This window comes from Wasmannia auropunctata, unplaced genomic scaffold (assembly GCF_000956235.1).
Source record: "Wasmannia auropunctata unplaced genomic scaffold, wasmannia.A_1.0 LD335996.1, whole genome shotgun sequence".
NCBI lineage: Eukaryota > Metazoa > Arthropoda > Insecta > Hymenoptera > Formicidae > Wasmannia > Wasmannia auropunctata.
This window is the reverse complement of record NW_012026894.1, coordinates 1,268,065-1,284,078: the sequence shown is the minus strand read 5'-3', so window position 1 is coordinate 1,284,078 and position 16,014 is coordinate 1,268,065. Positions and strand designations below refer to the sequence as shown.

Genomic DNA, 16,014 nt, shown 5'->3' with positions numbered 1-16,014 from the left:
GCAGCGAGAGCGTCGGTACACGGCGGGGCGACAAAGGCGACGAGGACGAGGACGTGGACGAGGACGTCGGCGAGGACAACGTCGGGAGTCGGTGGCGGTGGTGGTTGTGGTGGAGGTACCAAACGACGGATGGTGGTGGTAGCGGCGGCAGTGGCGGGCAGAGTCCGTCTCGGCGTGGGTGTCGGAGAAAGGAGGCGGCGACTAGGTCCCGAAAGAGGCGTGGCGTGCGTGGCAGAGCTTGCCGCCACGTACAAACGACGAGGCGCCTCTACACCGACGGCACGACGGAGAGCCGACGAGAGAACGCGCGCGGCAGAGACAGAGATCGCGAGGGGGGAAACGAGAACAAGAGCAATAGGAAACAAGAGGTGGGAGTGAGAGGCCAGACCGCGGTCGCGCTCGGTGGGACAGAGGGAGACGGAGCGCGCCGGTAACAAAAGCAAAGGAGAGAGGGAGCGCGTCGGGAGTGCGAGAGGGGCGAGAAAGGGTGCGAGCGGGACAAGGGGACAGTAGCGGGGCGCGAAAGTGGTGTGACGCGCGGGCGCCGAAGCGCCGCTCCGCGCCGGCCGCCGCCGCCGCCGCCGCCGCCGCCGCCGCCAGGCAGCGCCTTCCGAATCTCATCCCGGTCGGTCCTCGGGGGCTTCAGTCAGTCAGCCGACGCTCCGAGAAACGCGGTGATTATTTCCATTGTATGCTCGCCGTTCTCCGACCGGGGGGAGGGAAGGGGGGGCCTTCCCACCGCATTCGCGTTTTACCTCACTCCCTCTTCCATCTTCCGTATCACTCCTTCTCTCGTTCTCTGCCACTCCGCTCCCGCTCTCGCGCCTCTATGTCGCGCGCTATGTCCGTGCAGCCTCCGTGCGCCTCCTTCTCGCCCCCACTGACGCGGACCCACTGACGCGCCGCGAGGTCCGCTGAAGCCTCTCCGCCGTGCTGCAGAGCGCCTCGTAGCTCGCGACAGTGGTACGCGAAACGGAGCGTCGCGTCGCGCCGCGTCGTTATCGCGATCGAGGATATCGTTACAGCTGTTCTCCGCGCGAATCGGCGACCGGGCACCTCCCGCCCGCGCGCGTGCACCGTCTACCCCCCACGATTTGGTGTTGAAGTGCGCGACCGGGTCATGAGGTAGCGTGGAAGGAATCGGTGCTACCTTTGCTCTGGTGAACGCGGCTTCGTTTCGTGCGATCGTCCATCCGTGGAGATACCTCTCTCCCTCACCGATCTTTCGACCGCGAGCGACGTCCTAGGTGTGAGCTAACCGAGTGCCCGAGAAAACCCGGTGATCGGTTCCGACAGAGCGGGTCCGACCGTCGCTCTAGCTGTCTGTCGATCTTTCTCTCTGGTTTGTCAGTGGCGGTTTTATTCATTGTGCGGAGGTGTTCTTTGATACGTGACAAGTGTTGCGTCAATGGCAACGGGGTAGTCCAGGCTACCAGCGCGCGGCCAGGATGATATGAGCACGCTTGGCAGGTGAGTGAACTGACCTCGCGTGCCTGTAGATATCGAGACACGTGGTTTTCGATGCGCGACACGGGGATTTAAAAACGACGACGAGTCAATCATGTTGCAATGCTGACATGCTGCACACACACACACACACACAATTATCTGCAAATTTGCCATGTGTCTGATCGTGGGATCAGAGATAATTCTGATTAATCTCTCACTCTCCTAATTTTTTCTAAATACTCGGAATTAATTACATTTGTTTTTGAAAATCACAAATTTATAATTATTATATATAGTTTACTTTCTATCACGATGATACATTAGGATAAAATATATTAGGAGAAATATTTTGTTTTCATTTGCCAATTAGAATTATAATCTGTAAAGATGAATTTGTCAGTGAATTTGTCGGTATTTCATGCGACCGTAATTAATCCAATCTGTCAGTGTATATAACTTAAAACGGCTTCGTGATATATTTATTTAAGTTGAAGATTGCGATTAGATGGAGCTACGAGAATTATCCGATAAACTATTTAGAATTCTTCGTTAATTTTCGATCTGTTTATACGAAGCATCGATATATATAAACTTTAACTTGAAACGATTTCGACGACGCGCGTGCAGCGAGCGAAACGGCACGCGCGCGTGCTCGTAGAATGTGAACTAACGATTTGTCGTACGACACGCACGTCTGGAAGAAGGTTCAACGATCGGCAGGTTTCGTCGGTCGATCGCAGCCTCCGTATCGGGAATCGATTCGCTCGGCGCGATTCGAAACGCGGAATTACGCTTGCACGGGCCACAGCGATCTGTACCGCTTAATACGCGAGTCCTCGTCGCCGGCGCGCGTAATCGGAGAGTCACGTCATGACATTGTATCTCGCGATACGCGACCGCCGGCGTGATAGCGCGAGGGCGACGCTGGAGCGTGTGCGTACTCGTGTACGTGTCGGAGCTTGTGTGAACGAGCCGCGTGCATGCGTGCGTGAGTCGTGTACCCAGGCGGCCGGGTACAGGCGTGTACGCACGGGGGCCATGTGTTCGGCACGGCACGAAGGAGAAAGAGAACCGGCTCGCGCGCGCGGAGCGGAAGGTCGACGAGAGCGAGAGAAAGAGCGAGCGAGAGAGAGAGAGAGAGAGAGAGAGAGAGAGAGATAGAGAGAGAGAGAGAGAGAGAGAGATGAAGAGAAGAGACGTAACGAACGCGAACGAGGGTTGAGAGAGGAGGGAGCGTGCTCTCTACGCATCTGACCCAGTGACCCTCCCCGTAGTCCCCCTCGATCTCCGTGCTTCTCTATGGGGTTCCATCTACTTCTTCGCACCCAGGCTTCCCGCTATCGCGGAATATCTTACGCGATCTCGCTCCAAAATCCGATGACGTGTCTCTTGTTCCTTCGCGCGAACGACGCGAGGAAGGCCACTTTTGACGTCCATCTCGATTAATTGGAGCAAACGACGCCGCATATGGTGCAAATCCTTTCAGCCTTGGGCCGATAAAGCAGGAGTTTTTGTCGATTAGGCGGTGTACGAAGGACGGATTTCGTAAGGAACAAACGTTTTTTTTATGACATGAGTACGTTTTACAAACCGGGGGAGGGTGTCTTAATCTGCATTTATGTTTACGAAGAGATTGTTTTTATATTAACGAGCAATCTTGAGTTGATATAACGAGACGCACAACAAGTGAACTGCATAATTGGTCTATCGCTTATTACCGCATCACGGAAAAATTGCTTACTCACATAGCACTCAGAGCAAGAGAAACATGATTTCGCAGTTTTTATCCCAATATCGAAAGGCTTCGTGAATCAGTTAGGCGAGTATAATTGGGGATTTTGTCCGCAGATGCGCGATTATTTCCGGGTACAATGTCTCGTTAATCGACGTGTTCCCCGTTCGAAAACGACCCTCCCGAGCGGGGGCTTAAGTGCCGGGTTGCCGAGTACGCGTTCGCTCGTATAAAAATATCGAATTATCTCGGGCGCCATGATAATAACCGCGAGAACGTATGGATTCCCGAAGGATATGCCCGACGCGGAGATTGATCGACACGCAGACTACGTGCGCGACATTTGCGTAACAAGAGCGCATGTCGCCAAACGAGTCGAGAGACGGCGATATCGGATTAACGGCGCGAATGTCCGCCGCACGGGGTGTGTTCGCTTTATTTTTAACCGATTTCCCTGGAGCACGACAGTCGTCTCGCTTCAGTTTTTGCGAGCGATTTTACGGCATTTGCTGGATACGATCGATCTTTTAACGCTGTAATTGCCAGGCTATTTAAATTAACCGACAGCCGGGAGAGCGTCCGCTGAAAAAGCCGACTAAATGCGGAAGCGAATTAAAATATATAATTTATATTTAACGTGCTGGTATTTAATGTCACGATTATCTCTTTTTGTGAATGTTTAAAGAAATTGTATCTCTTAAAACTTCTCATTTACTATGGATATTTAGATTGATTGACATCAGAAACGAGAAAACACATAATGAACATTCTTGAAAAATATATTAAAATAGAAATATTTTTTAAATAAATCAGTATTTGCATTTGATGGAATACATTTGTATAATAAACCAAAAATTTCTTTTTCATTGCAGAATAAAATAAAATTATATTTATCTTAATTTGACAGCTGTCATATAGCTTGTTTAGTTCCGTTTTAAATTTATGGCTATTGATTATCAGAACAGAAAGGAAATTTTTGGATATATTTTACAAATTTATTTTAACCGATTACAAATGTTCTTCTATTAAAAAATATTTACATTTTAATACAGATTATATAAGAATTTTCTTTGTGTATTTTCTCGCTTATGATATCACAATCCAAGATGGCTGCAGTGAGTAGACAAAACTTCTTCTTTTAACGTTTTCTTTTAGCGAACACTAAAGCTATTGTATACAATATTATATACATTTCTTCTAAAAAAATTCATTAATTGTGAGCAGTATTTCATCCCGAATAGATGAAGCATTGAAAAATACTGCAGTGTAGCTGTTAAACTTACAATCTATTCATCGACGGCCTCCATAGAATTCCGCTATCTTTGAGGAGATAATTAAAACCGGGGGTACAATGTATAAGCACAAAAGCCCTTTATCCGACTAAAGGTGCAGCGAGGCTACATTATGCAGTGTTCTCGCTATAATAAATTACTTGAGTCGCACGAGCGCCGAAGCTCACGTCTCCCCTCCCCTATAAACTATGTACACGACGTGAATTATATCGCACCGGCGCGCTCGACGATATTGTCCGTGCGATAATCTGTGCAGTATCTATCACGGTATTTTATATTAAAGCCAATTGCTCTCTTAGTATAAATCTAGTTGCCTAACGTGCGTTAGCGCGTAGCGACTCGAAAATACCGGCCACGACCTCGGTGTGCTGATATATGCGGACAGCCCTATAATTGTACGTGACACCGCTGTAGCTACAAATGAAATTCGGGATGAGCGCGTGCATATACGCGAAACTCTCCGACAATGGGAGAGGCACGCTTACTGCGTGCTTTGATTGCATCACTAAACTGCGCCTTAAGGCATTTAAGCGTCTATGAGAGACAAAGCACGATTCTAAAGTGTCAAAACACGAGGCGGTCGAGTTTCGACATTCCGGCTCACTTGCGAAAAACGAGTGATAGCACTCTCTGATTCGCGCGTTAGCGTTATATCGATAAAAGCGCGAGTAGTCAGCGTGTGTGCTCGCATAATCTCTAACAATATAAACGACGCCGATAAAACCTTGTTGGCTTACAACACGGCTTTAAGCCTTCCAAATGCAAACAGATTAATTATTTACTCGTATAATTAATTATTTACTCATGAATTTTACATACATCATCAGCTACATATACATAGCACCGTAAACGCGATTTTCAAAGCGTACACTTGGCTTTGATTGTGCGTCGGGTATTATCGAGCCGCCACATTCGCATTTTTTCGCAGCTAAAAATTAGGTATATCTGAAACTTCACGAGATTTAAATATCTGCACTCGTCAACGTGGCTGCCTGCCCCGATTTCGAACTTATCTCAATGAAGTTACGCGTATAATGCATTACGTTGCTTTAATAGCGTGTGCATGTGTCTGCAATCGCAAACGATATCATACTTGACTTTGACCGACAAACGCTAGGATGTGAAATGCATTTTGTTAGAGAAAAAAATTCTTACTCATCAGCACATTCGCATCCGCTGAGGTCAAGGTCGGCATTGACAAGTCATTAGAGAACGATAATCTGGAACGAGTACGAATGTTAACGTTTCCTTTTGGATTATCGCGCGAGTCACCGACATCTTGTTTTCTACATCTTATTTTTGCGCGACGCTCATCGCGAAAGAGCATTAGAATTCAGAGACAATCGGAGATCTCAAAAACTTTTAACCGTTCATTTAATGGGCGCATTATTAATCAGCGATAAAGCAACATGTAACGTCAAATAAGACGCATTGAATCGGATTACTCAGTGATTACGAATTAGCGAATACGCATATAATTGCGCGCAAAAGTTCACAGAAGTATCACAAAGCTCTATTTCCCAGATAAATTCGCTACAAAATTTAACGAATAACAGTGGGCGATAAGCGTCGATATACTTGACCCTATCAACTCTGTTGGAATTTCTTAAATGAGATATGATCTCACGATGTTGTGTTTGTAGTTTAATCAATGGCAATTATAATACCGCCATAATTATATTTTAATTACGAAAATTACTTAATAGTTAACATTTTAATTATTAAGTAATTTTTGTCGTATAATTTTTTTAATTAATTCTGTTTTTTTGAATTACTGCACGAATTTATTACAGACAGTACACTATTTTTTGGTTCTTTCAAATTTTAAAATATTTTTATAATACATATACAATGCCGATGATTATAATGTTCGATATATTATATTTCTACATTTCATCTCTGTAGTGTAATTTTGTCCGTAGAATTATTTTATTATTATATGCAACTGAAATTGCGAGAGCGTAAAACAATTTAGCATCGAGAATAGGCGATAATAAATTATCGCGTTTCATTACAATGATACATGTATTAATTGTGCTATTTGCTGATAAGACATTTGCTCTTCAAAATTGAGAGTGCGCAAAGTCAAACAGATAAAGATGCATACTGCAATTATTACGATATGACACATATAATATAACTCGTTGAAAAGCATTTTTACATTGCATGTGTACCGTTTGTTCCGATTAATCGAGATGAGCATTAAGTATGCAGGTGTGTCTTTCGTGTCAGATTTTGAAAAGAGTCAAATTTTGATAAGATATTCCGCGACCAGCGGAAAGCCTACCGTGAAATAGCAAAGTGAATGTTAGAACCACTCCGATCATCAGCGTGTCGCGATTCTGCCTGCTAACAGGTTACCCGCGGTAACCTGTTGTAATAGAAAATTACGGTAGCAGCCGGTGGCAGCTGGACGATAACGTGTAATAATGCACAACGCGTTACATTCCACGTGACATTATACCGCTAATCGGGCAAGTTGAAAAGAGACGCGTGTTACGGAAGCGAACGATCATGGATGTCAGGCTATTTCCCTAATTCTAGACTTTCTGCGTAATTTCCTCTTTACTGTGTTGCTCTGAGCGGATCGGGTGAATATGAAATACATGAGTTATTAAATTTAGCTCAGAGCAGAGAGTGAAGCTTAGAAAAAACACCCGCTGAAACTTCGTCGTCTATCTAAGCGCTACAAATTGAAGGATTTCAAAATTTTTCATGAACATAAGTGCAATGTTCGTATGAACGTATATAGAAATTTCTCCTGTAGGACAAAACAGTAGTATCTGTCGTGTAAAATCAAAGTTTCTTAGTACACCTGTCCAATGCGAAATGTTCAAACAAGTACAACTGTAAGAAAAGTAGATTTCGTCGCTGCAGCAGAGCGACCCAAACCCAAAGAGACCGATCCCAGAGTCGTGTGCGCGATGCGGGGATCCATCTCGCTATTCGCGCACACCGCACAATACCTGTATTCCCGGTCGCGAATAACAGCGAGGGTTCGCGGCGCGGCGGGATTCATCAGGACGGATGAATAGCGGGCAGATAGCCGAGGTGCTCACTGGCCACCGCGCTATCGCGCGTGCAGCCTCTCGCGTACAGGTCCGTGCGGCGCGCCGCGCGCTTTGTTCCGCGATGTATGGGGGCCCGGTTACGCGTTTGTTTGAGTCGGGCGGTGTGATGGGAGGGTGGGGGAGGGGGAGGTTGAGATGTACAAGCGCGTAACGCACACGTGAATATCCTTCTCTTTCTCTCTCTTTCTCGTTGTTTTCGGCTGACGCGCGTTCTCCCCACGAATTCTCTCATTTCCTCTCTACGTCCGGGGTTTTCTGCTCTCCGATCCTCGCACTCCCCCTCCTTCTTGCTGTCTCTGCGTTCCTCTCACGAAAGAGCGTGCTTTTCCTCACGCACACGCCGGTGTGCGTGCGTGCGTACGTACGTGACGGTCGGTGGTGTGGGGGCGGTCGCGGAGAGCCTCTAACGCGTTCCAGATGCTGCGCGCTTTGTTCCCATCGGTTCGCGCTCTCGCGCGATGCTTGAAGCCGTCTTTCTTCATTTCTCTCTTTCTCTCTTTCTCTCCTTCTTTCTCTTTATCTGTCTCCGTTTTTCTTTAGAACGAAATTCTGATAGGCCGCACGTTCATTTATATCGAATAACTGTAAAGTTTCACCTTTAACCTTAAAACTTAAGCGAATAAATCGCTAAAGATAAGCGTCCGAGTGAACTTCTTTAAAGTGCAATCGTGATAACATTAATTTATTTTTGGGAATATTTTATTAAGGAAAAAAAAAGATAAAATTATTTCTTGGTATTTATTCTTCTAGTCTGTCTAGGAAAGAGATATGTGCAGTTAAAATGCACAAATTCTCCAAATGTCTCTAGTTTCGTAAACACAGGCTCTGACGTTATTTAACTCGAGACTATTTGTCTTTTGTCTACTTTAGTACGCGTTTAGTCCCAGAGAAAGAGAGAGAGAGAGAAAGAGAAAGAAAGAGAGCGCCAAATAAATTCCTCTTCTCCCTCCTTTCGTCTTTCTCTCGCAACCGACCCTTTCTCGTCCGATCTCGTTTATCTGTCTTCCCTTCTGGTTCCTCTCTTGGGACGATATGTGCATACGCGCGCAGGAACGCGCGGCGTGTGCACGTGCATCGCGTGTAACACGCTCCCTTTCCTCTCTCTAACGAACTCCGTTATAACGCGAAGGAGGAGGATCGAGGAAGCGACCTAAGGTCCGAGCAACTTGACACTGAACACATGGCCCCACTTCTTCTTAAACCCACACTCGGTCAGAAGACCCTCCCCTCATTTCTAGCCGTCTGCCTCCCTCGTCCCCCCTCCCTCCCTTCCAGCCAACGCGTTCTATTCTCTCTTTCCCTCTCTATTCTTCCTTTCTCTCTCTGCCTTTTATCCTTCTCTTCTCAGAGTTTTTTCTGATCGATCACGCGCTCGTGATCCATATGGATTTTGTCTTTGAGACCGAGACAAAGCCGTGCCGATTGTAACATTGTCAATCACGGATAGATTTTTTTTTTTAATGTTAGGCAGAATTTTTAATATTGAGCATCATTATTATTTCGGGCATGAAAAATCATACGTTCAATATATCTCTGTTGTCGTGAGATTAAGTAACGTAACTCGATTATTTAATACTTCAAATTACTCGATGCGTACGTATCGAGAACACGTGCCAAAAGCGATTATAAGTCTCCGGAAATCTTCTTATCGCATCATATTGCGCAAGCGTGCAGTGAGAGTAATTTGTTTGCGCAGTAGTTAGCTGTAAGATATACATAATGAGGAGATAGTGAGAAGATACCGCGTCGCGGAAATGAAGGAAAAGCACGAAGCGACTGTCAACGTTGGTGAAAGGTCGGGCTTATTTGCGAGTATCCGCTCTTTCTAGGATCCACGGCCGCCGTTATCGCCAGGCGCCGAGTATTTTTTCATTGGCACCTCCAAGAGAGAGAGCCAGCTGATCGCTCGGGCGTGCACGGGTCTCCCCCGATGTGTGTGTGTGTGAGACTCTGTTGTACGACGGCGAATCTCGCGAATTAAAATGTTCGTTTCTTTTGATCTCGTTTCTCGCCGGGACACCCAAGTTCAGTGGTACGCCACCGCCGCTCTCTCGTAATCAAGTTACGACGATATTAATTACGACGGCTCGATGCGGCGCGCCCGCGGATTAATAATCCGACTTCGCTTTCGTTCATTGATTTGCTTTGGCGCGATACGGGCCGGCATTTTGTTGTACCACCGTCGCCAGGATTGGAAAAGTAGAGGCCGAGAAATAAATCGCTGATTGAGAGCTCAAATTTTCCTATTATCCACACATTACAGTTTCAATCAATTAGTTTGTAGCAATGTATTATTAATTCACATTTTAATTGTTTCTTTAGAAAAATTTTCATTACACTTTACAAGACGTGATAAGCAAAATGAGAGGACTTATTGAAGAGAATGATGCGCACGATTCATGTATTTGCGAATATATGTGTCTGCTGTTTTCTTAATATTTAAATCATTATATGATAAGAGATTTGTTGTTTTGACGCATTAAATTGTACGCATAATGGTCAACGATTTGGTGGTATCGATTTCTTTGGACATTCTCTTTGGTTCGAAATTAATTTGTGACCTATTAAAAAGAAGTCCACAAGTCATGTATTTGCGAATATATGTATATTTGTTATTTTCTTAATATTTAAATCATTATACGATAAGAGATTTAAGTTTGTTGTTTTGACGTATTAAATTGTATGCGTAACGGTTGACAGTTTGACGATATCAACTTATTCGGGTATCTCCTCTGGCTTCCCCGAAGTTAATTCACAATCTACATTATGCAAAATATTCTGGATTTCTGAACGAAAAATATTTCGAAGAAAGATTCTTTAATGATGATTTTTTTGCTCTTTATCATTATTATTCTTTTGAATGTTTTCTTATATCACACATTAAAAAGATTAAGAAAAATTATATTTACACTTAGCTCTGCCAATTTATGATCAAAATTTATCTTCCTTCAAAAATAAAAATTTTGAACTTTGTCGCATGCGTTTCTTGATACATTTTATTATATAAATATTCCCACCAAGAGTCGCACTTTCTTAGCTTTACCAGGTGTAAAGTTTTATATTACCATACTTCAGAGCGGAAGCCGCGAGTCTCGTAGATAAAAGCGCGCATCGCGCGAGACGAGTGGCGAAAAAAAAAAGGAAGGAATTCGCGGCGAGAGGCGGTTCTGAGAGGCAGCGACGGAAGAGAGAGAAGCTCCGGAAATAGTAAGAAGGGCTAGAGCAACCGCGGGGCCGGGAGACGGCAGCCCTCTTCGACCCCACCGGTTCCGCTGATAACGTATTCTAGGTAGAAAGAAGAAGAAGAAGAGGAGACCGACGGAAGATTGCTTTTACGGCGCGGTCGCCGCGACGCGACGCGACGCGAGACGAGGCGGGCGTCACGTTGTCGGTTCCTGTGAATGTGTTCCGGCCTAGTCTCGCGGCTTGCGCTTTGCCTTGCGTCGCGGAGCGAACGGGAGGATTGCGCGCGCGAGGAAGATCCCCCTCCCCCCGGCTGCCCCTGGGACAACCACCAACCTCGACGGGTGGATGACGGTGGGCCGTACGGTGCCCGCGCGCGTTACGTCGCGCGCGCGGGTGGGTGCGGTCCGCGCCCGCTCATACATAAACAAGAGATCGGCCAAGAGGTAGCATCAAAAGAAGAGACGCCGGTACCGGGACTCCATTATGTAGAGCGTATCCCACGGTGGCCCTATAAAGAATACTAACGACGGGGCGCTTACTCTGTCTCTCTGCCTCTCTCTTCTCGCCGCGTCCTGCAGGGTTTTCTCGTGCACGACTTTTCCGGGCCTTATCTCGCATCGGAGATAAGGATAGCTATATTGATACTGAAAACTGTCGTTATTCTTTTTCTTTCAGATATTTATACTATACATGGGACAGAATCGATACTTAAGAGAAATATCAGTTAATATATGAAAAATCGATCAGCGATCTTGTTTTCCTATCTTTCATCTTATCTCTGCGTCACTCTTATATCATTTTTTGATGATCTTTTCTATTTTGTCTCACTGACTATATTTTTATGACAAAACATTTTCGTGATGTATTACGTCTATTATGAAATTGGCGCTTACGTAACGATTGGGGTGTTGAAATCGGCGGAATATTACAGCTGTGTTACTATCGATGTGTTAATGTGCTTGTGGCATGAATTGTGTAGTAATTCAATGTCATTTTTATGATGAAAGTTTGCGTACCGTACATATCGCTGTGATTGTGTTCTCCTTCGTATCTCTCTTACGACAGCTTCCGAAAATGTATAAAATAGATAATGAAAACAAGAAGATGGAGTGCTGTACATTAATGGTCTCTTATCGTCATTGTACGTTTCGAGGCTCGCTAGTGGTATAAAATTAGTCAATAACGCATGCGTATCTTCTTTCTTCGCCGTATCGTATAATCAGTCCTGGGCAACTTAATTATAATGCTCCCGATGCTGGCCGCCCCTTCACAAAGAGCAAGATATAATGAATTTTTATATATATACTACGCCGTAGTATAATTACGGTTTGCTCTCTTTCGTTCATCTCAGTTTAATAAGAAATACTCTGATAAATATAATTACAAATATAACATTTGGCTAATATTTTGATAACTTATTCAATTCAAAACGCAAATCTAATAATATTTCATACAATTATTTTAATGCTGTAACATCCGCTATAGAAGACATACATATTTTTTATATCTCTAATTGTGAGTTATATATAATATGGCTTCTTGTGTTTATTTTATGACATAATAAAGAAACAGAATCAATATAAATATTTGGCCGATTAATATTTTTATATATAATTTTTAAAATTATTTATTTCAGAATCGTACACATTTTAAGTAAATTTTTTATTTATATATCAGAATCATACACATTTAAAATTTTTCTTTTTAAATCTTTCCAACTCTAAAATCTAATTAAACTTTTATGACACATTTTTTATTCAGAGACTGAGAAGCAACAATACACATTCGCACGATATACATATTTAGTTCCGTATTATTACGGGCGCGGCGTTGTACAATTTTTAATTAAGATGCCTTCAGTCCACATGTGGTATATCTAATGGCCTATTCTCCAGAAATCTCGTCGACTGTTTCCCACACTGGACCACTCGAAAAAGATTCCTCGTCCGTTCCTATTTGCGTGCGTGCTGACGGAAGTTGTAGCTCGCACAGTATCGGGCCAACTTTCCCACCCCAACACTGGAAACGCCACCCTAGCTTTGCTACTTGAGCCCGAACAGATGCCGCAACCCCTAAAAAAAACTAGGTTCCTATTGTGCCACTAATAGAAAGTCAAGCGTCGGCTCACACGCCTTACACGCGTGTCGCTATGCCGTGAATATGCGTGCGTCTCTGGTCGTTGCTCGTCGGATACGTTTCAATCGATCACGGCCGGCGGGGAAAAAGCCACAAAATGGTCGTAAAATATTTTTATCTCGTTTACGACACGCATGCGCTATAAATTAAATTAATTAAATTGAACTCTATATACACCGCGAAACTAATACAAAAATATCTATACGTGTATTATTAGAAACAAAAAAAAGTTTCTATTGAAATGTATAAAACGTACGTGAAAAAAATCGCTTTTATTTGAGACTTGATATAATAATCTGAAGTATATTAGCAAATGTACTATTATTATCGTTTTTTCATTCACAATATTAGTTCAACGATATGATCTTCAATCCGTTTTCTATCTGTTCTCTTTGCTTTTTGAATATACAATAAAATACATTAAATAATTAAACTCAATCTTTCTTTTTGAAGTAAAATTTTCAGTATTTATCATTACAATAATTACTTCGTATCGACGATGATTTTTTTAAAGAAAAAAAATGTGTATAATTAAGATATATATTTTACAAAGTTAATTTTCTCTTTTTCAAAGTATTTTATGAAATACGATATGAAGACATAATTTTAAAAACAGTCATAACATTGGTTTCAATGATATTTTATCTGGGGAGTAAATGTAATAACTGAGATGTTCGACCTTTTTCGATAAGCGAAGCATGGCGATTGAAGCTAGCGTGAGGCGTAGATAATTGTATCGAGCTCGTCGGTGAGTTTACTATGTGGTTAAAAAGGCATAATTTTACGACTTGCACACGATAGTCACAGTTAGATTAATCGTGACGCTATTAAGTTATAATGCATGTAGTTGGCCTCACGAGAGCTTTGATTGCCGTCGCGTAACATTTATGTATCATTGTTTTAAAGTTATGAGATATCATGATTTGCAAATATGATTATATATATATATATATATATATATATACATATATATGTATATACATATGTATATTTTATTTATTTATACACACATATGTATATATATGTATATATACAGAGAGTGAATGATTAGTGAAATTTTTTTATTTTTTTATTTTAATTACGAATTTTTTACGATAATGAAATGCGCGATATGTTAAAATTTAATTGAAGCTCAATTTAAAAATACTCGTTGACGTCAAAATTATCATCAATTTATAATAATTGCGACACGCGTGGCACAAAATCATTTCAACGCACGCAAAGAAGAGAGATAGAGAGAAATGCGTTTGCGTAATTACTCATCTTACGAACTTAATGAATCAGTAAATGAATGAATGGATATTGCGAGAGAGTACTTAGAATACTCGGCGAGGGAAAGATTTATCTCGTTATCCGCAATTAACAAGCTTACGTTTTATCGATGTCGACGATTGAGATTATCGACCCCTCTTATCAGCGAACATAATACGCGAGATCTCGTATGCAAATGCGCAAACTTTGACCTGAATTCGATCTTTTTTTTTTTCTGATCGTTTGTTATCAAATCTCGCGATGCGATTTACTCGCTTTGAATTCGAATGCGTACCTTTCTCCCCGACTGTGTTTCCGATCGTGTGAAATCATTTTTTCCCCTCCCTTTTTGCTTACTCAATCCGACACGATAGTGTTCCCGCGCGGGTAGGAGGAGGCGTACCACCCGCGCGGTTCCTGCACTGTCACCGGCGTTGATGATCTCTCGCTATCCTCGTCTGTGATTTCAGTCGGCCGGACACGATGGCATCTGGCGGTTAAAAATATTTCTTCCGCGGGACGTGCCGCGCAGAGGCGCGCGCGCTTTTTGTTCGGTCTTCCTCGGGCAGTCGGGGGACTCTATAGTCGCGAATCTGTGTGCGCTTCGCGAAGTAATTATGCCGGGCGGGAAGTCTAGGGACAGAAATACTTCGCGTACCTAGAGCGCGACGATGAGTGCGCCGCGCCGCGAAGAACAAACGAAGAGGAGCCCATGGTCGCGCGTGCATGTACACGCGTATACGCGTACAATGTCCGAGACACGTAGACAATAGAAATAGAAAACGCGACGCGAGATAAACTCGGGGACCGTACGCGTCCCCGCGGGAAGCGAGGCGCCGCGCCGCCGGGAGGGAGAGCGAGCGCACAGGTCTCAGAAACGAGAGATTTTCTCGCGCCCGATCGCTGCCGGACGTGGCGTTTGCACACGCTGACTGATTGCTGCCACGACAATCGCTGACAATCGTGACTTACGAGATTATTATCTAGCGTGCGTAGTTATGCGCGTCAAACATATCCCCGCTAAATATACAATGTCGGGCCGCTTATTCTTAGCGAGCCCGCCGAGCTTAAGCTCAATTTTGGAAAGATTGCTAATGATGTAATGATGATTCGGAAGTGTGCAGTTATTTTTTCCTCATTAGAGTTCTTATCGTAAAAGATATAAGTTACAGAGGCATTTTTTTACATAACATTCAACATTTTCTGTTACGTCTTGATGAGGAAATGAAGAATTCTCGGCTTTAAGCTTCTTTTGTTGTAACAGCTCGCAAATACATCACTTAATACATGATGTTCTATGTATTGATCTATACGTATTCCTAAGAATAAATGAATAACGAATTCTTCTTCGAACTCGGATATACGAAGAAATTTGGCCTTCCCCGACTGTATCGCATCACACGGGGTCATACAGCGAGATACTGCGACTTTTCGACTAATCGTAAAATGACTCAGATCTTCCTCCCGACTGCGAAATATAGTGGCGCCTGTCAACACCGAAATCTAACGAATCGCGGCGTTTCACCGATTCACATCGTGATCCGATCTCGCACTCGCCGTAATCTCTCAGAGCGTTTGCTCGCACGCGCTCTCGCGTAGCGCTTCGCGCGGAGCGTCACGTTCGCGACACATGCGCTCGTAGTAAACGGAGCACGTGGCCCTCGACGAGCCCCGATTCGCCGCGACTCGCGATTCGCGCGAGTGCACGTGTGCACGCGCATCGGGCGCGCGTGCATGCAGCTCGCCCTCGCGGGCGTATCGCGCGCGAGCGCCCGCGAGTGCAAAAATTGTGCGCGTGCAGCGCAGACAATGTTCGTTATTGTTATAACGAATTGTAATACGCGCAACGCAGTATTGTTCCCACGTTATCGGCGTCCCCACTGCCAGCTCGATGTTT

The 16,014-nt window shown here is 44.0% G+C and overlaps 1 protein-coding gene across 1 annotated transcript in view; it reads left to right on the top strand.

Moving 5' to 3' along the window:
- Positions 1 to 1,073: 1,073 nt before the first annotated feature.
- LOC105453656 (transcription factor SOX-5) overlaps positions 1,074 to 16,014 on the top strand; it is a 52,102-nt gene continuing 37,161 nt past the window's right edge. Inside the window, exon 1 of the mRNA XM_011695792.1 lies at positions 1,074 to 1,470. Within this exon, the coding sequence (XP_011694094.1) occupies positions 1,454 to 1,470 (17 nt within the window). The 5' untranslated portion in view covers positions 1,074 to 1,453. The remainder of the gene's footprint in view (positions 1,471 to 16,014) is intronic.